The sequence below is a fragment of the Drosophila suzukii genome, chromosome X, assembly GCF_043229965.1.
Source record: "Drosophila suzukii chromosome X, CBGP_Dsuzu_IsoJpt1.0, whole genome shotgun sequence".
Lineage (NCBI taxonomy): Eukaryota > Metazoa > Arthropoda > Insecta > Diptera > Drosophilidae > Drosophila > Drosophila suzukii.
This window is the reverse complement of record NC_092084.1, coordinates 13,024,235-13,050,700: the sequence shown is the minus strand read 5'-3', so window position 1 is coordinate 13,050,700 and position 26,466 is coordinate 13,024,235. Positions and strand designations below refer to the sequence as shown.

General features: G+C 37.8%; 6 protein-coding genes across 16 annotated transcripts; 4 read left to right on the top strand and 2 right to left on the bottom strand.

Moving 5' to 3' along the window:
* Nucleotides 1-320: 320 nt before the first annotated feature.
* On the top strand, nucleotides 321-2,986 carry LOC108018976 (gamma-aminobutyric acid receptor subunit alpha-2). 2 transcript variants are annotated; one of them, XM_017086579.4, is made up of 6 exons: nucleotides 324-495; nucleotides 823-1,485; nucleotides 1,543-1,625; nucleotides 1,683-1,885; nucleotides 2,026-2,592; nucleotides 2,645-2,986. In XM_017086579.4, exons 1-6 carry the CDS (start codon nucleotides 458-460, stop codon nucleotides 2,951-2,953), a joined length of 1,863 nt encoding a protein of 620 aa, XP_016942068.2. In that variant the 5' UTR covers nucleotides 324-457; the 3' UTR covers nucleotides 2,954-2,986. The 2 variants fall into 2 exon arrangements, with proteins under 2 accessions (XP_070853315.1, XP_016942068.2); XM_070997214.1 differs by having other exon boundaries at nucleotides 321-495; nucleotides 1,543-1,885.
* A 766-nt stretch (nucleotides 2,987-3,752) lies between these two features.
* On the top strand, nucleotides 3,753-7,449 carry Lcch3 (Ligand-gated chloride channel homolog 3). Of its 4 annotated transcripts, none has more exons than XM_065867649.2 (8): nucleotides 3,753-3,891; nucleotides 4,718-4,933; nucleotides 5,289-5,460; nucleotides 5,529-5,710; nucleotides 5,763-5,920; nucleotides 6,305-6,808; nucleotides 6,874-7,095; nucleotides 7,149-7,449. In XM_065867649.2, the coding sequence occupies exons 2-8, from the start codon at nucleotides 4,857-4,859 to the stop codon at nucleotides 7,322-7,324; spliced, it is 1,491 nt and encodes a 496-aa protein (XP_065723721.1). In that variant the 5' UTR covers nucleotides 3,753-3,891; nucleotides 4,718-4,856; the 3' UTR covers nucleotides 7,325-7,449. The 4 variants fall into 4 exon arrangements, with proteins under 4 accessions (XP_065723721.1, XP_070853313.1, XP_070853314.1 ...); XM_070997212.1 differs by having other exon boundaries at nucleotides 3,778-4,013; XM_070997213.1 differs by having other exon boundaries at nucleotides 3,782-3,906.
* Ranbp16 (Ran-binding protein 16) lies at nucleotides 6,624-13,565 on the bottom strand. Of its 5 annotated transcripts, none has more exons than XM_017086942.4 (18): nucleotides 13,318-13,565; nucleotides 12,856-13,251; nucleotides 12,561-12,790; nucleotides 12,056-12,155; nucleotides 11,780-11,995; nucleotides 11,578-11,724; nucleotides 10,836-11,515; nucleotides 10,481-10,773; nucleotides 10,135-10,288; nucleotides 9,669-10,074; nucleotides 9,472-9,610; nucleotides 9,337-9,414; nucleotides 9,217-9,278; nucleotides 9,020-9,159; nucleotides 8,840-8,959; nucleotides 8,690-8,760; nucleotides 8,528-8,607; nucleotides 7,585-7,800 (listed from the first exon to the last, which is right to left on the bottom strand). In XM_017086942.4, exons 1-18 carry the CDS (start codon nucleotides 13,318-13,320, stop codon nucleotides 7,687-7,689), a joined length of 3,429 nt encoding a protein of 1,142 aa, XP_016942431.2. In that variant the 5' UTR covers nucleotides 13,321-13,565; the 3' UTR covers nucleotides 7,585-7,686. The 5 variants fall into 5 exon arrangements, 4 of the variants coding, with proteins under 4 accessions (XP_036676281.2, XP_016942431.2, XP_036676280.2 ...); XR_011604560.1 differs by having other exon boundaries at nucleotides 7,782-7,800; nucleotides 8,528-8,615; XM_036820386.3 differs by lacking the exons at nucleotides 7,585-7,800; nucleotides 8,528-8,607 and adding an exon at nucleotides 6,624-6,760.
* Nucleotides 13,566-14,709: 1,144 nt separating this feature from the next.
* Nucleotides 14,710-20,537, bottom strand: Stim (stromal interaction molecule). 3 transcript variants are annotated; one of them, XM_017086977.4, is made up of 8 exons: nucleotides 20,389-20,531; nucleotides 18,775-19,240; nucleotides 17,669-17,832; nucleotides 16,550-16,782; nucleotides 16,180-16,295; nucleotides 15,886-16,058; nucleotides 15,232-15,823; nucleotides 14,710-15,153 (listed from the first exon to the last, which is right to left on the bottom strand). In XM_017086977.4, exons 2-8 carry the CDS (start codon nucleotides 19,103-19,105, stop codon nucleotides 15,062-15,064), a joined length of 1,701 nt encoding a protein of 566 aa, XP_016942466.1. In that variant the 5' UTR covers nucleotides 19,106-19,240; nucleotides 20,389-20,531; the 3' UTR covers nucleotides 14,710-15,061. The 3 variants fall into 3 exon arrangements, with proteins under 3 accessions (XP_016942466.1, XP_016942468.1, XP_016942470.1); XM_017086979.4 differs by lacking the exon at nucleotides 20,389-20,531 and adding an exon at nucleotides 20,213-20,357; XM_017086981.4 differs by lacking the exons at nucleotides 14,710-15,153; nucleotides 15,232-15,823; nucleotides 15,886-16,058; ... (1 more) ...; nucleotides 16,550-16,782; nucleotides 17,669-17,832 and adding an exon at nucleotides 18,338-18,385 and having other exon boundaries at nucleotides 20,389-20,537.
* Nucleotides 20,538-21,300: 763 nt separating this feature from the next.
* LOC108019206 (protein tramtrack, beta isoform) lies at nucleotides 21,301-24,838 on the top strand. Its single transcript, XM_017086999.4, has 3 exons — nucleotides 21,301-21,846; nucleotides 22,757-23,634; nucleotides 23,749-24,838. The coding sequence occupies exons 2-3, from the start codon at nucleotides 22,835-22,837 to the stop codon at nucleotides 24,428-24,430; spliced, it is 1,482 nt and encodes a 493-aa protein (XP_016942488.2). The 5' UTR covers nucleotides 21,301-21,846; nucleotides 22,757-22,834; the 3' UTR covers nucleotides 24,431-24,838.
* Nucleotides 24,839-25,820: 982 nt separating this feature from the next.
* On the top strand, nucleotides 25,821-26,435 carry Rrp47 (Ribosomal RNA processing 47). Its single transcript, XM_017086727.4, has 2 exons — nucleotides 25,821-26,153; nucleotides 26,211-26,435. Exons 1-2 carry the CDS (start codon nucleotides 25,884-25,886, stop codon nucleotides 26,415-26,417), a joined length of 477 nt encoding a protein of 158 aa, XP_016942216.2. The 5' UTR covers nucleotides 25,821-25,883; the 3' UTR covers nucleotides 26,418-26,435.
* Nucleotides 26,436-26,466: the final 31 nt, after the last annotated feature.

Sequence of the window (26,466 nt, the reverse complement as noted above, 5' to 3'; positions counted from 1 at the left end):
AATAATGATATAAATAAAAAAGCACACAGTTTAAACTTAAGTATAGTTTACCAAATTGAAAAACAAACAATTCATTTAAGAAATGGTTTTTCTATACATTTAGACTTACTTTTGTAAGTGATATTTGATTGTTTTGTTACAAAAACGAATTTCAAAAATGAGTATGCCTCATAATGTGTATGTGTCCTACATGCTCTAATGCAAAAAAAAGGGTTTTGTGACCAAGGGACATAAAATAAAAGGCGTCTCGACTTAATTGCAACATGCTTTGCGCATGGCGAAAACAAAACGGTGCCAGCGGCTACTGATGCTGCATTATATAAAGCATGTGACAACGTGCAGCAGTTTTAATACGGACTAGTCCAAATGGTGATGAGAACGTCAGGGTTTTGGTGTCCGTCTATATTCAGAAAACAATTATATTCATAGTACCCATACACTTTTCGTAATATTTAAAATGTTTCGAAAATCGCCAACTCTGCTTATTATAACCGGGTAAGTTTTCTAATGCAATCTGGATCTATTTTGTCTAGATTTGTTAATAGTTTTCAAAAACCTTTAAGTAAAATTAAACTGGACTAGTGACTTAATAAAGCTAAGTGACATTAACAACAATGAATTATTAAATTATGCCCACATAAGTAACCCCTTTTTGAAAATCTAGGCTACACGAGCTTGTCACTCACTTAGTTCGACGGGATGCAATCAATAAAAGTGGGCAAACAGTCGATTGATTTTATAATTCCGACACTTTGGGGCAAAGTGAATGAACTGAAGGACACCTAAAGCACATAAACTTTTGACAATAACTTTGCTTTACAGATTTTTGATCTACTTTATCTGCATTAGCGAAGGAAACGTAGGTGATGGTACACTAGCGCCAACTTCATCGGATCTTCTTTATATAAAGGCTCTAGGACCGGCTGCGATTCTAACCAAATTACCAAATATAACAAATGAGTTTAGTTCCAGAATATTCAATTCCATTCGCGTATTGCCTTCACTAAAAGAAATGGCAGCTCGATCGTTGAAACGAAGTCAAAACAACATGACACGTGGATATTTTTCCGAGATCTCCAATCAAAGTCGAGTTCCGCGAAAAGCATCGGCTGATATGCTCAGTCGTAATATATCAATGATTTTGGAAAACCTACTGAAACGCTACGAACAATCGCAGTTACCCACACATGGACAAGGAGTTCCCACGGTGGTGCAAACCAATATTCTTATCCGTAGCATGGGTCCAGTTTCCGAATTGGACATGGACTACTCGATGGATTGCTATTTCCGACAGTATTGGCGGGACAAACGGCTGAGCTTCAAGGGACCCATCAAAAGTTTATCCCTTAGCATCAAAATGCTCGACAAGATTTGGAGGCCAGACACGTATTTCTACAATGGCAAGCATTCCCAAATTCACATGATTACTGTGCCAAACAAATTGCTCAGACTCGACCAAAACGGAGGGATTCTCTACTCAATGCGGTATGTCTTACTGTTATTATATAATTTTCTCTCAAACAATATTATTCTGGTATTCAGATTAACAATTAAGGCCACGTGTCCCATGGAACTCCAAAACTTTCCCATGGACAGGCAATCATGCCCCCTTGTTATAGGAAGTTGTAAGTTCACTGTTCTATATATTTTTCACATACTATATCTACCTTTAAACACTTCAGATGGTTATATCAACCAACAGCTAATCTATGAATGGAAAAATCAAGATGATGCCGTCTCTTTCGTTCCGGGGATGACTTTAAATCAATTTGATCTTATAAGCATGATGCATCGTAATTTTACAACAGTTCGACGCGAAGGTGACTTTTCGGTCTTACATGTGGCATTTAATCTCAAGCGTCACACTGGATATTTTCTGATTCAAGTAAGACATCTCTGGAGGTTTTAAACCGCTTTTTTAAGGGGACCTAAAAGTATGCAACGATTTATTTTTAGACCAGAAATCACACCATACTTTAAAGCACCTTTTTAGTATCTAATTTGCCTAATATTTAAACAATTTAGGTATATGTGCCCTGTATACTGATTGTGGTTTTGTCATGGGTCTCGTTTTGGATACATCGCGAAGCCACGAGCGACCGGGTCAGTCTGTGTGTAACCTCGGTTCTGACTCTATCCACCATTAGCTTGGACTCACGCACAGATTTGCCAAAAGTCAAGTATGCCACCGCCTTGGATTGGTTTCTATTGATGAGCTTTCTATATTGTATTGCCACACTACTGGAATTCGCCGGTGTGCACTACTTTACGAAGCTCGGGAGCGGAGAGAGTCCTCAGCTGGAGGATCAGTGGGAGGACATCTGCATAGCTAACTCTATGTCGGATCACGCGGCTGATGGTGATGGTGATGCCGATGCTGATGCCGATCCATTTGCAGATGAGGGCTCCAGTGATGGCACTGAAAATGACGAAAACGAGGGTCCAGTTAGTGAATCGATTGACTCTAAAACCGGGGTATGTGCTTGCAACAAACACGATGCTCTTGATCTGGAATATGAGGTTTCATTGCAAAATTCCTTGGCCGGACCTGGTTTTATCAAGCGCAACGCTATTTTCTGTCCAACATATAATGTAAGTAAACTCCGAGAAAGAGATCTGTAAGTAACCTTTCTTCATGAACCAGGATCCGTCGTATATCCTGCCGAACACCATGGAGAGAACCACTCAAACGGAGCCTCCGGCCGTCTCACGATTGCATCAGATGTGGATGTGCCTGAAGAGTGACAATAGTTTCCGGAAACAACGGGAACGCAACGCAGCGGCACAAAAAAGTGAACAAGGGGGCGCCAATTGCTATGTGAATAGTGTATCCCTTATCGATCGAGTGGCACGAATCGCCTTTCCCATGTCCTTTGCATTTCTAAACGTTTTATACTGGTGGGCTTACGGAATGTATAAAAAAGAGTTCTCATGGTCCAATATGAGGACATAGACAAGATACATGAATGTTAAAACAATTACCAGAATTATATACTACTTAAAAACTTTTATTGTGCGCAACTTTTTTAATTTTGGGCTTTCTGGCTTGCCGGCAAAAGCTCGTCGGATGGGGGAGAGATCCTAGTGGTGAGTGGTCGCAATATAATTGATCATAGGGATATCATTTTCAAAATTTCTGAAGTCGTTTGCATTCCTAAACCTTTTCTACTGGTGGGAATACGCAATGTATAAAAAAGAGTTCTCATGGTCCAATGTTAAAAACAATTGCCAGAACTAAATACTATTTAGGAACTTTATTTTCCGGCAAAAGCTCGTCGTATGGGGGTGAGATCTTAGTGGTAAGTGGTTCCAATATATTTAATCATAGGAATACAATTTTCAGAATTACTTTAACACAATGCAGACAGCATTTTTAGAATCTCAGTGTTTATATGTATTTGCTTCAAATGCCTTAGCATTAAAAAATCTCTAACTTCGCAACTTCTTAACATTCAATACTTGAATCTAAAAATCGATATTCAAATTTATTCATATTTACTTTGGTAAAGAGTTCAGAAATTTAAAAAAAATCTGTAAAGCTTTTTGATAGCTTAGCCCAATGACCGCAGGATGTCGCTTTCGAAAAGCACAGTCTCATTGCCAAACATAAAGGCATAAAAAAGGACATTCTTGGAAAGCACAGGCCTATGTATGTATTTGATAAAGCGAACAAACTTGGATAATAGGGATGCGCAATGCAGGTCAAGCCGAGCGAAATGAACTCACCCGAGAAGCTTCTGCACAAGCATCTCTATAAGCAATTATTCATTAGATAGATATAGATACTGTGGGTGCTCGCACGCAGCAGTTCGGGGCTACGCGTTAAACAGGACCAAAATACAAAATACAAATATACAAAATACTGACTGGACAGGGACGGCAAACAAAAAGGTGCCAGCGGGCAGGGTAAAGGGCACTACAGTGATAAAGTTTGCCAATGCATAAAGCTGAGTGTGCGATTCCAAATTCCCCTTTTATTGGCTAGTGGTGGTGATATTGATATGGATGAAAAGGCAAGACAAACTGGAACTGCTGCCCCAAATGCATAAGTAGTGCTGCGATTGCTGCCGATTTGAATGGCCTGCATTCGATTGTAACGTGCTTAAATATCAACGTCTATTTAATTGTGCTTTCGTCCACCTGATTCGGCTTTTTTCAATGTGCTAGTCAACATAAAAATCCTATTTTCGGCTTTATTTTATTAAAGAAAAAATCAAGTAATAACTACTTGATGCTTTAAAGTTAATTCGGGTAGCGAGACCTCCAAATATGTGCTGGATAAAAAATGAGAACAAAATCGGGGTATACTAATCATGCATAGAATAAAAACAAGGACACGCGCTTGGCGTTGCCACCTTTTGTTGAGGTGTTTTAAAGTGAACAATTAATTTAATGACATTATAATTGACCAATTATTTTCAACACCATGATTATTTCCGACACATTACATAATACAATGGTTTTAAGGAGAGTGTCCTCAATAAGAATACAGTGTGCATACAGCATTTTTATTTTGTTTACATGTGGTCTCCCATTTCATGGGAAATGCTAGAAAATTCGAGGTTTTAAAATGTTTAACATTTCCACAATAATAAGACTTAACTACCAAGATCTAAAGAAATCGCTGTTGAAACTTAATACTGTTTTAGAATGTATTTCCTGAAAATGATTGAGCCATGTTATCACTGAAATTGGTATTTTCTGTTGCTATCCACAGCTCCTCAAAACATGCCAGGGTAAAAAAGACAGATGCATTTGAATTTGCTGCCGCGATGATAGAAGAAAAGCTGGAAATGACAGCGCAATCGATTCCAAAAAGTTGAGACCCAACAACGACACAAGCAAAAGCTGTCAATATGACATGTTTTACGCGCGTCGGAGTAACCTGTAGTCTGTTCTTCTTCCTACTGGGCGCCCAGCTACAATTGATTCGGTAGGTGATTAAAAAGTACACTTACAGAAAAATTAAGGAACAAATGTTGTTCCAATAGGGTGTTTATTTAAGTTTTTCCTGCACTTTTACGGACAGAATCAAGACTTTAATTCCTGTGTGAAAAGAAATACAAGATAATATCCAGAAATTTTAAAAACTAAAATAGTATAGACCATTCTAATGTCCGAATAAAAAACATACAACCTTCATCTTAACTACCACTATACCATTTATCCTAAGTGAAAATAAATACAGGATAATATCCAGTAATTTCAAAAAATCTAAAATAGTAGACTATTATAACGTAAAAGTGCATAGTATCGTATAATTACTGAACTGCGGTTCCTACTTTCAGATGTATTCGAAAAGATGTGCTTGCCGGCCGCCTTGAGAACGTTACGCAAACAATATCAAACATACTACAAGGCTACGATATTCGACTCAGGCCTAATTTTGGCGGAGAGCCTCTGCATGTCGGTATGGATTTGACCATAGCCAGCTTTGATGCCATATCAGAAGTTAACATGGTAAGTTCACACATATTTATAATGAAGGGAAGCTTACTTGAATTAATATTATCCCATTTAACCACTAGGATTATACGATAACAATGTATTTAAATCAGTACTGGCGCGATGAGCGTTTGGCATTTAATATCTTCGGACAATATTATGATGGCGATGATGACGACGGCATTAGTGATGTGCTAACACTATCAGGAGACTTTGCTGAAAAGATATGGGTACCAGACACGTTTTTCGCTAATGATAAAAACAGGTACCACTGAGAACAGCTATATTACAACTAAATCTTCAACTCATTCGCCTAGCTTTCTGCACGATGTCACCGAGAGAAATAAACTGGTTCGCCTGGGCGGCGATGGAGCTGTCACATATGGCATGCGATTCACCACGACCCTCGCGTGCATGATGGACCTCCACTACTATCCACTGGACTCCCAGAACTGCACTGTGGAAATAGAGAGCTGTAAGTAAACTCTAGCATACTCTAGTTCTAGTTATAAAGATAAAGGTCTCGGGATCTAAGGATCTAATGTTGGGGTAACCCAAAGATATCTTTCATTAGATATATAGATTTTGTTTGTAATTCTTATATAGGTAACACACCATAGTATCCTATGAATGAATATAACATGTTTCTTTAATCTGGAGATACTGATAGAGATCTCAAGACCTGAAGTTCGAGATAGCCCAAGATATCTTTCAATGTATATATAGATTTTGTTTATAATACTTAAATAGTTAACATACCAGAGTATCCTATGGCTGAATACAAAAAGCTTTTTAATCCTAGTTTTAAGCACGTTGTTCCACTTATCACTGTATTTTAAATTACTAATTACTATTGCAGATGGATATACGGTTAGCGATGTGGTCATGTACTGGAAGCCAACCCCAGTCCGCGGAGTGGAGGATGCGGAACTGCCCCAGTTCACCATCATTGGATATGAAACCAACGATCGCAAGGAGCGCCTGGCCACCGGAGTTTATCAGCGACTCTCGCTCTCGTTTAAATTGCAACGAAATATCGGATATTTTGTTTTCCAGACCTACCTGCCCAGCATTCTGATAGTAATGCTGTCGTGGGTATCGTTTTGGATAAACCACGAGGCGACGAGCGCCCGAGTTGCTTTGGGGATCACCACGGTCCTCACCATGACCACAATTAGCACGGGTGTTCGCAGCTCACTGCCTCGTATATCGTATGTAAAGGCAATCGACATTTATCTGGTCATGTGCTTCGTTTTTGTATTTGCAGCCCTTCTTGAATACGCTGCCGTTAACTATACTTACTGGGGCAAAAGAGCTAAAAAGAAAATAAAGAAGGTCAAAGATTGTTGTCCAGGGAAAATCGGTGAGTTTAGTAGTTAGTTAGGATTAGATCATCTTACAATAACCTTTAACCTCTGTTGTCCTCAGGAAAGAGCGAAAGATCCGAAACGTGTTCAACGACAGAGGACATTATCGAACTGCAGGATGTTCGTATGAGTCCTATACCCTCTCTACGAAGGGGTACCTACAACGCCACCCTCGACTCCATAGGCACCGAAACCATGAACTTGGGCAAGTTTCCGCCAAGTTTTCGAATAACACGTAATTATGGCACCGGACACAGCCAGCTGAGGCGTCGAGCACAGAGGGGTAATAATATATCTTACTATTATAAGATGATAATATAATATATGGTTTTACAGGTATCTCCGCCCGCCCACGTATGTTGCATGCACTCAAAAGGGGTGCCTCTGCTATTAAAGCCACTATACCGAAGATCAAGGATGTCAATATCATTGACAAGTACTCCCGCATGATATTTCCGATCAGTTTCCTTGCGTTCAATCTTGGCTACTGGCTGTTTTATATTCTGGAATGATATATGCCAACAAACAAAACGAGTAATTAATTCCCCCTAGAAACAGAACCATGGGATCCAAATACAACTTTTTATAACCTCCATAATAAAGATTGACTTCGCCATAATATTTGGGCGTACCTGAATCGTCATCGTGTTCATTTGCAGGTTATTAAAAATTTTAAAAAAATATTAGATCTACAAAAACATAACTTTAAAAATGTCTGAATAGTCTGCTTTATAAGTGACTTCCCCATTTGTCCATTAAGAACGCACAGTACTTCAGTTTCTACTGTTTACTACTCCAAGTCCTTATAGCTAGTCTTAAGTCTAGCCATTCTATTTATATCATTCTGCATCCATTGTCAATCCGCTCCTCCAAATTACTCGAAAAACCACCATTCGTCCTCAAGTTCTCCATTAGCTCTAATATGGCGAGGACTCAGGCTCACATGGTTTGAATCCAACGTCGCACATTGGTCGATCACACGAAAACGCTGGCCAAAAGTTCAAAATTAACATTCAGAACTCGAGGTTATTTCACGTACATCACAAAAGTTGACAAAATTGAGAGAAGGAATTACTCCAGAAACAAAAATATGATTCTCTTAATAAGAAAAAACATACAAATGTTTGCACCCCCCCAGTTAAAATTTTTATTTCGAGATTCTATAATATATGTTTGAACTCGAAATAAAATGTGGAATATAAACGAAAACAGGGAAAAAGCGATAAAAAGCGTTACCCTACAAAACAAGAAGAAATTATATAGTCGAGAGACTCGACTATCATATACCCGTTACTCTATTTCAAATTTCAAATAAAATAAAATTTCGATACCAGCGCCACGGCACCTAGCGGACGGTATCGGTACTACTGACCATGCCAAAACCTGTTTAACTTAATTACTCATAACTTTTAAAAAATCAATGCGATTGGCACGATTTAGATAGGTATTGATCAATAAAATCAACTTCAATTAACACTGAAACAAATTCTTCAAAAATGTGGGGCGCCAAGCGTGGCACTCCGCTGAAATAAACTTGCTGTGCGCAAGAATCTCTAGAATCTGCCTACTCTATGAGTAACGGGTATAAAAATAATATATGATATTCAAGAAGTCCAATTGCACCAAAAAAAATCATAATTTCGTGTCTTAAGATTTTCCTTCATTTAATTCTGAAAACCAGTGTTGAATTAAGACATGAATATAGCTTCACATACCCGAACCATGGACTGGTTCTCAGAGTTTGAATTTTGATCCGCCGTTGAAGGTGCGTTTGTCGCAAAATGATCACCACCGCCTATGTGACTTACAAATAAGTTGGAGTTGGCAAAGTAAGGTTTAAAAGCGGATCAAATCAAATAGCATGTAAGATTACACACCTGTTAAATTTGCATTTGATTTGGGCAAGTTAACCATATCGCGTCGAAATGTTGACAAATTTTGGGTGAACCTATAAATATAAAAGAAATATCTCATTAATATTGCTAGTAACACCGATTGTTGCGATAGTAAACTAAAACCAAACTCACTTTTCCTTGTTTTTACTGGAAACGTTTCGCTCAATGCCAACCATAAGGTCATCAAACCATTGAGACATCGTCTGTTGTTTCTCCATCGGTTGCCCGCAGATGATTCTATCTTTTAGGGAGCTGTTAAATAGATTTGTTGTAAACCGACTGAATTTTAAGGAATTAACTAAATCATCGTACCGATAATAGTCCTCGTAGAGTAAAATAAGAACAAGCAGTGGTCGTGACATTGACCACTGGTTTCGACAATCCTCAGCCAAAACGTTGTTCAACAACGAGGACATCATACTCTGAAGCAACTCGGAATTAATTTCAACAACCTAAGAAAAATAAATACATATGTATAACTTATAAATTATAAAAATGTATATAGATACCTTTAAAAATTGGGCATTTTCCTGGTTTAAGCTACGAAGCTTTTTGTTTGGAAATGTGGAAACTAAAGAGAATTTCAGAATTAGTGGTATGCTTATAATTTAATGTACTTTCTGATTTACCTTTCATCTGAAGCTGCTTAAAGATGTAGGAAACAATACTGTCCAAAATTGTGCAGCAACTAATGTAAATGGCTGAGTCTAAAAATACAATTTGGTTACAGACGCCATTATCTTATTCTAATATTTTGAACACACCTAATGCCGCAAGTCCCTTAGTTAGACTTTTTAAAATGTATACGAATGCAGCAGGTTCCAAAGCAGCCAAATAAGAAACATGATCTTGTGAAAGGCAATTTAGTAAGTTGTAATAGGCCGTCGATAGTTTTGGATATTCCTGTAAGTAAGCAAATAGTTTTAAAAGTAGTTATACCTTTTATAGTAGATTTACTCACTAGTAGATCGCTCTGTTGTATCGAGAGTATTAGCTTTGCGATAACATTCAGTACATTGTCCAATGTATCATCGCCGTACAGTTTGAACACACCGCAATTTACATAATTTCCACCGAGTGAGTTTTTTAAGATTAAAAAGCATATGGCAATTCCTTTAAGTCTCATTGGGTACAGTCGGTCGCGCGGTACATCCTGATGCAGAATGCGATTGCCGTATATACAAATAAGTTTTGAAGCCTCGCGGAATAGGAGAATGCCCATGGGGCTGGACACATTGCCAGCGAGTCTTTGAGTGCGGCAATGCACCAGCTCGGCAAATAGTTTAAGAACTGGTGTCGTGACGGCAGGATCGTGAGCCCATAGCTCCATTGCGCGCAGCAGTATGGGCAGGTAGTCCGCATAGTAACTGAAAATAACAATCAAACCATTATTACAGCACACAATAAAAGGCAACATCTATACGCACAGCCATTCAAAGAGCATGGTGTATTGAATGCGAGCATTGAGCGGCAGAGCTAAGCCACGAAGGTCACGAGCCAAGCCAATGGTGGCCTTTTTAGCCTCATCGTTAGGAAATATATTGGTGTCCATCAGCACGGAACCAAGGGACTCAAATTGATCTAAATAGAAAATAGAAGGGGTATTATTATTAAGTCATAATAAATTGGGTGCATATATATGGCTGCATAACACTTTTGAAAGTTTCATAACGCCCACTCAAAAAGTGGCATTGTGACCTCAAGCGTTGACACTGGACGTTATGACATGAACCCTCATATATTATATATAAAATTTATATAATTTTTTGTTACTTGTTAAAGGTTCCAAAAATTTATAAAATCTCTCTTCATCTTCGCCCAAGTCGAACATCAATAAGCGCCCCAAAGAAGTGTAAAACATGGTGCGACATCTCATTTCACTCAATGTAGAATTGGTTCCTAGGAATGGGAAATGCTCGCTAGTGTGATGTGTAAGCATGAATTGAACTTCCTCGAGACGTGCAAGTTTGCGCACAGAGTTAAAGTGCACCGAGAGATCGGAAAGTAGCATAAGGGTTTTGGTGATAATCGGCTCAGAGCGTCCCCAAAACTTAAGGTTTGTAATACTGAAAGTATGGATATTATGATTAAGATCAGTGACAAGTTAACTCAAAAAAAGCAAACTTACATTTTACGGTTTATAAAACTTAAAAGCATTTGCTCGTCACTCAGTCCAAACACCTCATTAAGTCTCTTGTATACATTTGCCTTTTGAGCCTGCTCACTGCTGTGCATTTTTCGGACTTGGTCCAGAAAACTAAGTATCGCAAGCTCCAGCTTCTCGCAGCCAGCCTGTGGCAAACGAGCATCCGTAAGGCTCATCAGCTGGAGGACTCTTATCACGAGCTCCGCGTCCATGGTGTCATGCTCATCGCTTGTCGTTACCGAAAGACGACCCACTATGGCCGACCCGATTATGTACACCAACCACGTGAGCTGTAGCTCGTGTATGGTGATGTCTATGGGATTGGCGTTGGGCGACTGCAAAAGATTCTCGTACTCATGGGCCTTCTGGTCAAAATGCTGAACAAGAAGACTACAAGTCTTGTTATACTCGCACCTTTCTATAACAGACAATTGCTCCAGTTGCTGCTGCACCATACAGAGATCGTCCAGTGGGTCCTCCAAATTGTCTCGGACAATTACGGGTACCGCATCCAGGCGCGAGTCAATGTACGCCTTGATAACCTCCGGGGTGTATGTGCCTAGCAAATGCGGATCCGGGGACTTTACATATGGTACAGAGGCAACCATACGTTGCCATAATGTGAGTAAATAATGTACACTATTCGGTGCAAAAAGCCACATCTAAGTGTAAGGAATAGCTATTAGTATTATTACCAGCATCCCAAGATCTAAGTCATACATACATGCAGGGACTGCACAGTAAACTTTGCTATCAGTTCAATGGCTTGGGGATAACATGGGACCGCTATTAGTTCGCCTAACTGGTAATTGGACTTAAGGCGAGCTAACAAGCGGCAGAATTCATGGTAGTTATCTGGATCACTCAAGCCCTGAAACAAAATCCTTGACGAAATGTATCTTGTGAATCATTTCTCATATACTTACGTGCAGGGAGTTCAAAATATCACGCACTCCTTCGACCAAATGTGTAAGGAATTTCGTTCTCTCTGAATTACTAAAAAGAGAGCGACGCACAGATGTCATTTGTACCAGGCAGGATATGGAGTAGCTAGCTAAACCATTGGGCAAAATTTGGTATAAATCAAAAAAAAGTTTAAGTGTGTTCGAATCTAAGAATGCAGGGCGCCAAGCTGTGGGTATCTACGTATAAGGTCAATTTAATAGTAAATCGAAATGAATTAGTTGCATTTGCGTACATACCTGTACATTGTTCATATCGTCTGCGGATTCATCTGTAGAACTGCCTATGAAGTCAAAGCTTAGACAATTTTTCGTTAAACGCAACACGTGTGATATTAGCCTGTGGGGTAAAACAAAATATTTACAATTAATAACTTCATTATATTAAAAGCAATAGTCCTAAAGATAAGATTATACATTTGTATGCATATTATGAAAGGTAAGAGCTAAACACACATACATATACTTATAATGTCAAACGCACAATATATTATAATTAAATTTATATTTGAAAGATTAGGAGAGATTAGAGCTATATATACATATACTTTATAATGTCAAACTAATTATTCTTGAGAACTAGGAATTCAAATAAGATCATAGTTAACTTACAATCTATTATAATTACATTTATAGCAAGGGTTCTATAGCTAAGATTATACATTGTTATGCAGATTATGGAAGGCAAAGTAGTAACTCTTAAAAACTAAAGTTATGAAATAAAACATGGGCTTAATTAACTCACGCTTGCTGCGATTCGTCCATGAAGTTAATGGTTTTGCTATTGTCGCGGGCCGTGATCAACAGTGAGCAGGATAGCAAAAAGACCTCATAGAGCTGCTGGTCCCGAAAGGAAGTGGCTATTTTTCGATTCTTCGAAAACGACAAGTGGACGTCCAGCTCCACAATGGAGTTCATTTCGCAAACCAGCTGCGAAAGAATTTGCACGCCGATGGTGCAGTGCTCAGTGGAGCCCTAAAACGAGTTGACAGGATGATTAATGATGGATGAATAGAAGCAACTATAAGATAAGAGCCTACCTGCAAGAACTTTTTCACATCCTCCAAGAGGTTCTGAAAGACCAGCTCCCCCTTGTACGTGTCGAACCAGCCGAATTTGGTGATCTTGGCCAGTAAAGTAACCAGTGCCTGGATAACAAAGTGCTGCAGGTTGAATCGCGTAGCCAGGTAGTTGAGGGCATAGCTGCGTATGTCGATGCGCTGCTCGAGACTGAGTCCCTGGATTAGTTTGGTCAGCGTGGAGGCGGCCAGCAGCTGGGCGTAGCTGGAGTCGGCTCTGTCCAATAGCAACTGACACTTGGGCAGCGCATCCTGGCTGTTTACGAATGTCACCAGTGCCTTTTCCGCCTCCGCACGAATGCTAATGTCTGTGGCTTCGTAGAGTTGCTTGCACAGTACCTCCAGTTGTTGTATATCCTGAGGGCACCATGGAATCGCCTATATTTGCGTACTTTCTGTTAGGAACGCGCATGAAATACATACCATAACGATGAACGCCGGATGCCTTGGCTTCAAAAGCAATCTGGTCAATGCTGGAAACGCTTTTTAGTCCGGTTTTAAGTCTTAGAATCAACCGCAAATGAAAATTTCGGCTTTATTATAACTTGCTCAAACAAATGATAGTCATAGAGCTGTCGGTAGCTATGCCCTGACTGAGATATGTCTAACTTTTGGGTAAATTCATGAATGAAAACAAAACGCCAACTTCGTTTCTTAAACAAGCAAGTGTGACCAAAACAAACAAAGTGTGAATGGTTGGGGTATTCACGCACTTGTTGAACTGCAGTAGCGCGAACGCGGTATTATCGCATCTTCTAATTTTCGTTACGCAAAAATACCCTTTATGGAAAGAGACGCCTCGTTAAACAATTACAAAAATTTTAAATTTTTTTAAAAAAATATATGTGCCGAAAATTCTTTCCAATAAATTTCAAGGCACAACTTAACTTAAGAAAAGAAAATGTAGCAGCGCCAATTACACCCTTCTAGAAAATATTCCACGCTTATCGAAATTCGCAATCTTTCCATCATTTTTGGAAGCTTTTAGCTTTTAATTTTTTTTGATCAAGGTGTAGAAATTTATAAAGGTGCCGTCAGTTTTATAATCATAAAATAAAATCTGCGCTATCGATATAAAATTCTGACAAAAAGCTCATCAAAAAATCAAAGTTTCACATCTTTGAAAAATCCCAACCATTCCGCTGAGTGGTTCTCGGTGGGATTATCGTATTTCACAATGTCTTGAAGTGGAAATAGTTATCACAACTTTAATAAAATTCTTGACAATCCATTGCCATTACTTTCATAGTTTAGAAAGCATTTACTTAAATATTAAAATAAGAAATGTAAAAACCACTAAAGAAAATAATTTAATCTTAATCTTAAATAATGATTTCAAGTAAGCAAAACACTGAATTAAATAAAAAATATAAAACAGATAACATAAGTGGAAAAGAGATAGAAATAATCTCCTCCGTCATTTCGAAACGAAAATAAAACTTGACTGACGGAATGAAACCGACATTAATTTATTTCAATCGAATCTCACCAAGTTTAATTGAAAAATCCGAAAAGATTTCCATGTCTCCCCTGTATTATTAAAGAGAGAAAGGTCCGGCGTAGCAATTTTTACGGGGTGGGGTATGTACTCATCCAATCATTTAGCACCTGTGAACAAATTATTATCGATGACGGAGATCTGAAAGCTTGGAAAGACCTGCTGATCTGCTATTGCTTGTTATGTAAAACCTACAGCCAGGCCAGGCTTTACGAACCGGTGTAAAAACCTTTTAAGTTCATATTTACCTTACCAAATCCGACTCAAAGGACAACCCGTCTCCAAATCTCGATAACCAAATCATAACTGGCCCCATCAATACTTTATTTGTTTATTTAAATAATCTGCCACTAAGTGGACCACCATTAATAAGTTCATTGTTACGTACAAAACTCTGTTTGGTTTTATAGTATTCGTTGTTTTAGACAAATATTTAAGTAGATGACATTGTGTATACATCAAAAATAAAATGGATATATTACAAATATAAAGATTAAAATATCATACACACATAATGTTATATGACCTTCATTAATACAGCATCTTAATGTAAAACAGATTTCATTCAGGGTTCAATAAGCGGTTTTATGTTTTATTTAGTTCGTCAAGTAGTATGCTTTTTACTGAAGAGCTGGGTTTTATTGTCCTCACAGACTGAGCGCACAAGCCTTATTCCGTGGCAAGCAGCGAAAAGTTCTCAAAATTCAGCTTACCTTGTATAGACTCATCGTCCAAGTCTTCGGTGCTGTTGGTAATACGTGCTGTCAATGGAAGATAACAAATATTTATGAGATTCTATTCAAAATATATGCATAATATCATTGTAAGTATATACGCACTTCTAGACCCCTTTGTTGAGCTCACGCCCATGGAACTTTGTAAACCTCCATTTCGGCCATATAGAACATTCTCCAAGTAGGACAGACCATTGTTATTAACAATGTTTAAGCCAAGGCACGTCTCGATTTGCTTCCAGCGATGAAGCCGTTCTTGCAACTCATTTGTCACATCTCCAAGGGCATTTCGTGCCTCAACAATGGATCGATCGACATCATCAATACTCTTGCCGTGGGTGGAAACGAAAGCTCCCACCAAACTTGATCGCTTCTTTCGCAATTTCTCACAAGCCTCTCTGGCCGACTGAAGTTGCTTCTCAGCCGATGTGCGTTTCTTCTGATGATTCTTACTCTCTAGTTCATAGGTGTATTGCAGCCACGATTGAAGCTGAGGTGGTGGCGCCCAGCAGTTGTCAACTAACTCGAATTCGGCACGGGACAATTCATTGCGCAACATCTCGATCTCCTTTTTAAGCTGCTGCACTTCCAAATCCGAGTTTGAAGAACTGAGGGTGGGGGCTTCTTTAAGACGCCGCTCCAAATCCATTTTCTCAGTTGCCACATTTTCCTGCTCCATTCTGGCTCGTTCTAGTTCCTATAAAATTCAGAAAAATATTAGATATTTACGTTTTTTTAGAACTTAAATTAAAAACAAACCTTTTGCATCTCCTGTAGACTTTGTTCAGCTCTCTGCAATCCTTCCATATCTTGGGCCATGCGGCGCAGATGGCGTTTGGCATTCTTATTTTGCTGGTAGGCGTACCAACATCCAATAATAGCACTCAGCAACAAGGTAACCAATATGTAGTCCTTCCAACGGGTGCCAGTTTCTATAAAATGATAGATTTTATTCTATATATTGTAACTATAATTAATTTTCTCTTTGATACATTTCTAAAACATATACATTTTAAAACCAGAAATATTTAACTAATAGACTATAAAGCTTACCTCTCGGTGGTCCAAAAAGTACAACGTCCATTGCCTTTAATGAGATTTTTTGCTTATGTATAGGGTCTTTGATTCCAAGTACATTGCCCACATACTGAAGATTGTTCACAGCCAACCTAAAACGCAGAACAGAATTAGAAAATCTTAGAACTTAATCCAATATAATTAGAAACCTAAGAATAGTTAAAGGTCAAGCAATAGTTTATGAACATTGGCTTGCCAAAGTTAGCTTCCTTTCTTGGCTTATAAAACTGTCATTTAATTTCTAAAAAATAAAAACCTAAAAATGATGGGCTATGATGAACACCTTTTTAAAGATGAGATAACTGAATTTTAATAATGTTTAAACCTTAAATGATTTATAGCGTACCTTGGCAAAGCAGCTCCAGTAACCTTATGTAATTTAAACAGATCAACATATTGGGGCAGCTGAACAGATTGTGCCAACCAATCTGTGGTCTGTTCGATGGTCCAATTATGCACCTCTGATCTCAGCCAAGCCTCCCACAGTTCTTTGACCGATATATGCATATCGTCATTGAAGTGAAATGCTTTCTGCCGTTTTTCATAACCTGAGTCGTACTTCAATTCCTCCCGTAAAAACTGTAAAAACACATTTAAAAATGAGAAAATAAATAAGGTTATGAAATGTTGATAGTTTGAAATTAATGATGAACAATGAAATAATAAAGGGTGACCTACGTTAGCAACCAATAGGGATTGGTCGGGGAACTAATAAAATATAGCAATTTCAAAAGCTGTAAGCTTATTTCGCGATTAAAATATTTTAAACTTAAGATCTAGCATGATAGGAACAATAATTGAGATGACAACTGATTTAATTTTAAGAATATTTTTAGGTGATCGGTACTACTATCAATGTTAGTAGATCAAAAACCCTTTTAAACTATTTTAAACTTTGAGTAACAAGAGAGGAAGCTTTATTCGGCAAGCCGAGTTTTGTACATATTTTCAGGTATAATATAAATTATTAAGGCCAATATATTTAGAAATATAATTTTTATTGCATCTTTAGCATAGTCGTCCCATTAAAAAAAATACACAAAAATATTCATACAAAACCATCTGATAAATTAAAAAAAAAACTGATAAAATTCTAAACAACATTTTTAACCTAAAAATATAATCTTTTAAATCAAACATTATTTATATCAAATCAACACAATTAAACGATTGACAATCGAACTTCTATAGACAAAAGAAGATGAATGTTTGTTTTGAGGTCAAATGTTCCAAAAAGGAGTGAGCATTTGGATAAGGTAATAGCCAATTGGAAAAGTTGCATGTCAAATGACTTTGATATAAACTTTAATACTCTAATCCGGTTCTGTATAATGAAATTTCTATTTTTAGCAATGAATCGGGTATAATTTGTGTCGACTAAGCAAACTGTGATTATACTTTCTAGTCATGAAAACGTGATTTTGATATACTTTGTACTTTAAGTACAAAAGGCATTATAACATACGTCATCGGATTCGCTCAAATCGATGTTTCCATTATCATCATCATCCAGTTGCCGATGTAAGCTGGCAATAGCCTCCATTCCAAAACGATCCTGAACACTTCCACTATAGCAGTCAAAATCGTCTGCAGCACATGCCCCATCTGCCGAACCGCTTCCCATGGAACCTGTTAAAAAACGATGGGTAAATATCATAGCATATGAAAAATAAAAACTAAATTATCTAATTTAAATAAGATAAAAACGAAAATATAATACATACATTTATAAACATAGGACCTTCAGATGATAGCTAGTAGTGGTATATTTAAAAGAAAAACCATAATAAAGGAAGCTAACCTCGGCAAGCCAAAGTTTACATACCCTTGCAGTCATAAAGAAATAAATTTGTATCCTCAAAGATAGTTTCTAAATTTAAATACAGTAAAAACCCCTGTTTTTGCGCTATAGACGTCCGTTGAAAAAAAACTAAAACGTTTTACTGAAATCATTGGAATGATTGTCGTCATATTTATGAAAAACAAAAGAGAAATGCCAATTTGTCATTAAATTAAAAAAAAAATTGATTACTGAAATCAAATTTAACAACTATAAAATTTAAATTTAAAAACAGCGAGGTTTTACCAATTTGGCCAGATTGTCCTATAAATTGTGCGATCGTTCCTATGGCAGCTATATGATATAGTCGTCCGATCCCAGCCGTTCGGACTTATATTCTACCTGCAATAGAAAGAAGACTATTGTTAAAGTTTCATCCGTCTGCCTTCAAAACTGAAATACTAGTTTGCTTAGAAACGGACGGACAGACAAACATACGGACATGCTTATATCTATTTTATCCATCTACTTTATAATACTGCTTTGCATACATCTAACTAAAATTAAGAATCCCTCTGCAAGGGTATGTAATTCTTAGTTTAAAATCGTGCTCATATTGGTAATAATCGAAATACTATTTAACAGTACAATTTGTAGGTGACTCAGTGTAGTAAATTGTTAAATTTAAACCTAAACTTATGCATTAGCCTAGTATGTGTTAGTAATAACTTGTTTTTGGTAAGGAGAATATAATCCGATTACAAGCAGAATGGTGTTCACATGGCACTTACTAAATTCATTACTGACAGCCTGGGACATAGCCTCGCTTAGGAGATTGTATGAGCTCCTATGCAGATTTTGCTCAAGGTGAGTGGAGTGCTCTCCTCCGCTTCCGGCATGCGATGCCGCGATATGGGTCACATGTTCCGGCTGGGAATTGTGACCAGATTCATGGGATGAGTGACGTGAGGCCACATTGGGATTTTGCTTATACTGATGTTGCGTGTTATATCGATTCGAAACGACGGAAACTGTGTGTGTCCCATGATCTTGCGAACTTATGCTCTTCAGCACACAGCATATGAATATGAAAGAATAGTTCCAAATAGTATTCTTTCGCATTGTTGTAAATGTGCGGACTTCTTTTAAGTAAACTATCGCAGACGTCTCCTTATAATCAGCAATCGGTTCGGGTTCTTTTAAGTCAACAGTTCACATTTGTTGGTCGTGCAAATCATAGTTTTAACAGATGATAGCCTGAAATGGGATATTAATGAAATATTAGAAATATGAAATCAGATTTTATAGATTTTAAGTGAAATCTCTCGATAACCTTCGGAAAACGTATACAATAATAATAAATTAAATGCATGCTAGGGTCATAAAAGATGGAAATAAGTGTATTATTGAGTAGTATCGGGTTATTGGGCATACATTTCTGGTTCAAATTGGATTTTTAAAGGTTCTGAGAAGACTGTTCGTATAGTATTCTAGTATTGGAACCTTCCTCCTACACAGATCTTGTGATTTGTACCCTAAAATACGGTTCTCTTAGATTCCATAGTGATATAGTACGTGAATAAAATTGATTAAATAACCAGGCATAGCCAACTGTGTGCAAAAGTATTATTGCATTCGCCAATAAATAGAGATTTACTGGGCGCAAGACTTATGAGGCTGTTATTTGTCGATGAGATTCAGCTTTAGGGTTATTATAAGATAACCGCTGAGCGAATATTTGCTTAGAAAAACAAATTAAGGCGAACAGTGTATGAGTAATAGAATAAAGAGATTTTTGGCTCGCCAAGATAAAACTTTGGGAAGTTATTTGAAAATTCGGTGGTTTTTTTATTTTGTTAACAAGTGTAAGTATAGCTGTAAGTGCTTTATAAAACCTTTTCGATAGCTCAGGGCTGTGATCCATTGTATCATGTCAAATAAATATGCGATTTACATCTGTGTAATTGCAATACACTAAAGATCGTTTCTGATTTGTAATTAGAAAGAAATAAATGCGTAAAACATAGAACAATCGTGCAGTGATCGTAAAACACTCAACACATAACGGTACATTTACATGGCAGCTGAGAAATCGACTTTAAATCATGGGCAAAGCTTACTGTATAACTGTTTTTTTGTTTTTTTTTTGTTAATATTTTTAATATTAGACATTGATACTATATACTAGTGTACATATGTAAGTTTCGGAAGGCATCAACATTTGTTTACTTCCAAGAACGTAGAAAACTGCGAAATACAATGATGTTCGGTTGGTTTCGGCTGCGTTATGAGTGCACAATTTACAATGCCATTGCTAAACACTTAATAACCACACATATGTGGATGCCCAGTGGTAAACTTCCATAAGTTTTTTTTAGACCTCAAATAAAAATAAAAGCACTCACACTAAAATAAAATTCCTCAGTCGAACGATGTGACCAGTCTACTGAATGGCCAAAATACAATCAGCGCTTTTCAAATTGGAAAATCATTTCGGGCCAATAATGTAATAATAATTAAAACATAATTTTGGACATAAAATATTCTTTCAACGATGGTATAAAACCGAAGAAATAAACATGATTTGAAATCAAACGATTTGCGCGAGTTCAGTAAAAGCAGGTTAAAAGCAATGTTTCCACTATTTCCAAACTTGCGTTCTGGTACGTAAAAGCTCATTCGTTGTTGCTCAAATACAATTAATTCTGGCAAGAAATCCTAAAATCTTCCACTAGTTGAATCTTAAAATCAGAACGTCAATAGTAGCTTTTAAATTTTATTTTTATAAAAAATTTAGAAAATAGACTGCTTACATTTAAATGAAGTACGTGAGAATTGGAACTGCATTGTTATTGAAAGTTTTTTAACTAACTAGCGCTTTGTGTAATTTAAAGAGGAATAGTTGGGATTTTTGGAACATTGTAGTTATGCACTGCGCACAATCGATTGCACAGTATAATATCCCAGACACACCAAGGGAATGATTGCATTTATAAAATGATGTAAAAAATATATATAAAGGATATTTTAAATTTTATATATCTTATCAAGTTTTTTAATTATGATAACAATGTATCAAAAACAATAAAAAACCATCGACAAATGATTTGATGGCTTCTTTAATTTGGACAGCCAATTGTATATTTGTAATTTATTTCCAATAAATACAAAGAAATTTCAAATTAATAGCAACATTTAGCCGTTAAATATCCAAATGAAGTGTTTGCATCAACGCAGTGCGAAACATGCATTGACTCACAAACGCGATGCTGAGTCCGTGACAAATGTCACAAACTATTGCCTAACGCGTAGTTTAAATAACAATTGATTGCTACAGAAGTTGTCAGCGCGAAAGACAATATTAATTTAATAATTTACATGTAATTCGTGAGCAACGTTAGAAAGGGCGAATACTCGATAGTATTAGGAGAAAACCGAATTGGCACATGAAATTGGCATTTATTTGTTGATAGTATGTGAAGACTAAACAAACGAGACAAACATCGAAAAAAAAAATATATAAAAACGCGCGCATGCAGCATTTTTGGTTAAAATAAACATTTATAAAGTAAGCATTTGAATGGGATACACAATACCCGATGGCGAATTAGAGTAGATATCATTGTTAATGCCCATAATGTACAGATTTGTGTGTGTTGTGACATATTCGATGCGGAAATAGTGTATTTTTAAACAAGTCTCTGGAGCTGATACATTGATACATAGCTCACGCGCACAGGACACCACAGTCCTAACATAAAACTCTCGTTTCACGCCATCTATGTATATCCATTGTGTTACATAGCGAATAAGACAAAACTCAAGAAAGTAGCAAAATCCGATCCGATTCCTTGGCCAAACAGGTATGTATTCGCAGGAATATATGTATACATAACGCGTACATCCGAATGTTTACATCCTTATTACTAAATATAGAAGGAGCAGAAATCAAAGCATTTCCAATTGTGCAAATTGCCAGTGGATGTGTGTATTTATGCGAACGTTTATGTGTGTATGTGGGTAGATAAATGCATGGCATGCGAAAATTCGCATGCTTCCTGCAAATTCTACATAGGATATTATTTACTCGCATAATAATCGCATGTACATGGGCATATACACCTGTGTGTATGCGCTTGGGTGTGTGTTTGTGTGTATATACAGTGGTAAACAACTAAAAAGGAAACACTGACATTTAATACTTGAAGGTACCGTAACTTTTATGTAAATAAACCGAAGGGATACTGAAAACGTAATATCTAAACAAAATGAATGTACCTTTTAAAGTCTGTTGTATAATTAATCTCTCTCACATTTAGTTAATATTATCATATTGTCAGTAAATTAAAATACAAGTTTTTGTAAATGGTTAAAAAGAGTTTTTACCTTGATAAAGAATCTTCTAAAATTTCGACTTTCATCCAAACTTGGAATTATGCTTTTCATATAAATATTAAATATTAGAACCATTCTATTAAAGAATGGTATTTTCTAGAATTCCTTTGAAATATCTTAGATCTTTTTATGGAAATTAAAACTGAATCGTTAGAATTAGATGTATTGTATTGTATTTTTAAAAACCGGACGATTTTGTGATTTATAAAGACAGGATGAAAAGTTTTCTATCCTGTGAAGTAAATTTATTTTTCTTGATCAGCTATAGGATCCCTTAGGATATAATCATGGAAATCCCGTACTTTATATTCTCTTATTCCTATTGAAATATTGCATTGGAAAACGTTTTGAAAACCCAATGTACATTATTCACTGCAGGATACTCAAGGATCTTTAAATGAGAGATAGTTTTGTGAACAAACGTGCACAGTAAAGGCGCCAACTAATTTGAGTACGATGAGCGGCGTTACCCAGGAATTTTGTGTACGCTGGAACAGCCATTTGGGAAGCATTGGGGCCGCGTTTCCCCAGCTTTTGGCGGGACAGAGATTCGTGGACGTAACCCTCGCCTGCGAGGGCACCCAGGTGCACTGCCATCGCCTGGTTCTGGCCGCATGCTCCACCTACTTTGAGGCGATACTGGCGGAGCATCCCTGCAAGCATCCCGTCATCATATTACCCCGTGAGATCAAGCTATGGGAGATTCAGGCGCTGGTGGACTTCATGTACAAGGGAGAGGTCAATGTCACGCAAGCCGGTCTTGGTCAGTTACTGCGTTGTGCCGAACAACTACAGATTCGCGGACTATACGGTTCCGAGGCGACGATAAACTACAAGCAGCTCCATCAGGCGAGTCTCGACGCGCTCAAGGATCCAACTGCATCCACACCGCGGGGCATTAAGCATGTGGACAGCACGGAGACGGATGATGCAGCCACCAATTCAACCACCTCAACGATAACCACCTCCTCCGCTCCACCGTATCCAGTTAACCAGCAGCACCAGCAGCAGCAACAACAACCGATAGTATTGAAGCGCCAAAATCAGGACGCCCGTCAGCAACGACCTCATATAAACGGCAGTAATGCACTGCAGCAGCAGTCATTAAAGGCCACCTCTGCGATTGTCCTGGGCAGCCACTCGAATGCCCCGACCGAGGATGACTCCGGCGATGAGGTGTCCAACAATTGGAACGCCTACGGGGATCACTTCGAGGACAACAAAATGAATACCCAGCTAGCCCTTCAGCAGTCGAGGTTTGTAGTCGACCTGTACTTTGTTATCAAAGGGTTCATTTCTTATTTGTTATTTTGTTTGATGGGTCCGCCATAACTTTCCACCATTAAAGTAAGCTTTCGCTTTTACAACAGGATTCAAATGCAGCTGCAGCACCAGCACTATTTGGACTCGAATATTGAGGACGACCACAACTATGTGGCCGCTCACGATGAAAACAATGACAGCAGCTTTGTCGCCGGCATGGCCTGCGGCTCCGGTCTATCCGTCAGCATGGACACTGATCTCGACACATCGGCCAATACTTCCGGCGGACTGAGCCACAATTCGATCGACGGATATACTTCATATAAGCGCGTTCGACGCTCAGAGGCGTCTCTAGCACAAGCGGCCAAATGTGTTTCGAAGGGCGAGACATTCCAAACTGTCAGCAATATGTTCAATATTCCTGTCTCGACCATTCGGTTCTATATGGCGCGCAAGGGAATTCTTCCGAAGCGGAAACGTGGACGTGGTGCTTCCCATGCCGGCAACATAATAATCACAACAAACTCAGGAAAACTTTCAACCGTCCCTGCGAGCGTAACTCCTCACCCTCATCCTCATTCCCAATCTCAGCAAATGTCCTTGGACAGCCTGCAGCTAAAGGCGGGCATCGCAAACACCAGTGGCAGCAATAGTCCGGCAACTGCAACGGCCACCTCGATGTCACCATCGTTTGACATGGCCTCGGCAGCGGATATCGTGCCTTTTCACCTCCACAGCGATGCGGCGGCGGCATTCAAGCTCAACGATCAGAAGCTGCACATGATCTAACCACGCTGTTTGCGAACCTGTACTGTACTAGTGGGGCAAACATTAATAGAGTTCGATTTCCAAGCAGTTGCTGCTTTCTTTTTTTTTAATTTCGGGGTACGCATCGGCTCGTGTGGGATCTTTAGTCATAACATAGTCAACAAAATACAATTTATTCTTAGATTTATTTTAATACGCTTTGAAGTTAAGGTTCATCCTTGGTTGATTGTACTCACTGTTCAACCCATTTATTCATCATCAAGATATTTCAAAAATTACACAAATATTAACAGTAGACGTATTCTATCAAGGACTATGACTAAAACTTGCGTAAAAATCTAAAATCTGTTTATTGTCGCCCCAGTACTCTAAGACATTACTGTATTGTTAATAAGATAATTATTAATAAAATCAACCTGGAAACTTTTACTAGGTTTTTGTGTGATTGCAAATATAAAATGACAATTCATAATAAAATCAAAGGTCGTAAAAGACATAATCATAATGCTAACGACAAAGGATATATTATATTGTGTGGTATTATTGGCCAAATACCCCGAAATGTGAAAACCATTATGTATACTTTCAGAGAGTTATTTGTAAAGCAGAGAAGGAGACATCTCCGATCCTATTAAGTATATATATTCTTGTTCAGACTCATTCGGAGCGTAGATATATGGTCATTTCATTGCAATCGTGTCAACAATTTTGGGCCATATCTTCAAGTAATACGCTACTATAATAGCCGTTGTGAAAATAGTATTAAATGCATGAGTACTGTGTACGAGAAGGCTTGGCAATAAAAATTTTAATGCATTCAAAGTACCAATAAAATGATGTATGGCATTTTCACCTAGTTTTTAAGGCGCCAGAGAAAGATAAAATATTTGGATCTTTTTTTGTAAGAAATTTAATGTACAGTTTGTGAAAAGATCAATCTGAGTAGTAAGCTAAAGATCAAATTATTTAACCGTATGATTTGTTTACATTTTACTTGTCGACAATGGAAAGTTTTGTCTTCATGCATGCGATTTGTTTGAGTTCGCAAAAATACACTCACGATGGATTACTAAGAATATCATATTTACTGCCAATCAGATTTTTGCTTGGATATTATTACGTGGTTTATTATTCTTAGAAATTGTTTATACCTCGGCTGGTTTGCTCACAACGCTCAGTATATATTCATTTTTGTAGTCGAATTTCCCGCTCCTCTATTAGTTTTGTTAAGAAAATCTATACGTAAATAAAACAAAGGAACTTCTCCATAATTCGACACTAGTGTAAACGCATCATAAGTCGTTAGGATCCAGTGGTTGTCCGATGCGAACGCTGTAAGTGTAAACGGGACTTAATAAGATCAAATTATAGAACTGTTTTTGGCGCCAGTTTGGTATATTTTCACGGTCACGCTGCGGTCACACTTCAAGGCTAGATGTAAATATTCGCACACGATTTCAATTAATTTTTTAGAATGTCTCAAGGAAACACTGTTGAAAGGGGGTTGCCATGTGACTCCTACCTGGACAAAAGCCTGCAAGATGACAAAAATATACAGGCAACGTTGAAAAACTTCTACAGCAGCATTGAAGTTCTGGAAGCCGACCTGCAAAAGGCACTTGCGATACAGGCAGGACGCACATTGAACACCAACGACCAAATTAAACTGGATAGTTACTTGGCATATTTGACCAGCACACTGTTTTGGATACACCTGAAACTGCAAGGTGTGGATGTCGCAAAGGTAATATAAAATAATATAATACATTGTAATATAACACATCATATATTTCCAATTCAGCATGGTGTGATGCACGATTTGGGGCGCGCCAAGGAAATGCTTGCCCGCGATAGGGAAATAAACGCATCTCTGGCGGCTCCAAGACTGGATATTAAGGCTGCCAAGCGGTTTATTGCCGCAGGAACACATACGCGATTTGTGGACATGGATGGCGTTATGGTCACCGAAACACAATATAATAAAAGTCTGGAACAAACCGAGAAATAAAACAAAATTACCAATCTACCCAGCAATGTCTGAAAAATATAACTAAAAA

Bases quoted from the DNA above. Each gene is read 5' to 3' on its own strand.
- LOC108018976 (XM_070997214.1), top strand. From the start codon at position 458: ATGTTTCGAAAATCGCCAACTCTGCTTATTATAACCGG. The intron at 496-822 runs GTAAGTTTTCTA...TTTGCTTTACAG, and splicing joins ACTCTGCTTATTATAACCGG to ATTTTTGATCTACTTTATCT. The intron at 1,886-2,025 runs GTAAGACATCTC...TAAACAATTTAG, and splicing joins CTGGATATTTTCTGATTCAA to GTATATGTGCCCTGTATACT.
- Lcch3 (XM_065867649.2), top strand. From the start codon at position 4,857: ATGACATGTTTTACGCGCGTCGGAGTAACCTGTAGTCTGTTCTTCTTC. The intron at 5,921-6,304 runs GTAAGTAAACTC...TTACTATTGCAG, and splicing joins CACTGTGGAAATAGAGAGCT to ATGGATATACGGTTAGCGAT. The intron at 6,809-6,873 runs GTGAGTTTAGTA...TGTTGTCCTCAG, and splicing joins TTGTTGTCCAGGGAAAATCG to GAAAGAGCGAAAGATCCGAA.
- Ranbp16 (XM_017086942.4), bottom strand. The intron at 11,725-11,779 runs GTAAGTATATGA...ATTTTGTTTCAG, and splicing joins ATATTTTGAACTCCCTGCAC to GGCTTGAGTGATCCAGATAA. The intron at 8,761-8,839 runs GTGAGTTTGGTT...TTATATTTATAG, and splicing joins TCCAGTAAAAACAAGGAAAA to GTTCACCCAAAATTTGTCAA.
- Stim (XM_017086977.4), bottom strand. From the start codon at position 19,105: ATGCGAAAGAATACTATTTGGAACTATTCTTTCATATTCATATGCTGT. The intron at 16,059-16,179 runs GTAAGCTTTATA...ATCATTTTATAG, and splicing joins ACTTTTTGGACCACCGAGAG to AAACTGGCACCCGTTGGAAG. The intron at 15,154-15,231 runs GTGCGTATATAC...TTCCATTGACAG, and splicing joins CTCAACAAAGGGGTCTAGAA to CACGTATTACCAACAGCACC.
- LOC108019206 (XM_017086999.4), top strand. From the start codon at position 22,835: ATGAGCGGCGTTACCCAGGAATTTTGTGTACGCTGGAACAGCCATTTG. The intron at 23,635-23,748 runs GTTTGTAGTCGA...CTTTTACAACAG, and splicing joins CTAGCCCTTCAGCAGTCGAG to GATTCAAATGCAGCTGCAGC.
- Rrp47 (XM_017086727.4), top strand. From the start codon at position 25,884: ATGTCTCAAGGAAACACTGTTGAAAGGGGGTTGCCATGTGACTCCTAC. The intron at 26,154-26,210 runs GTAATATAAAAT...TTTCCAATTCAG, and splicing joins AAGGTGTGGATGTCGCAAAG to CATGGTGTGATGCACGATTT.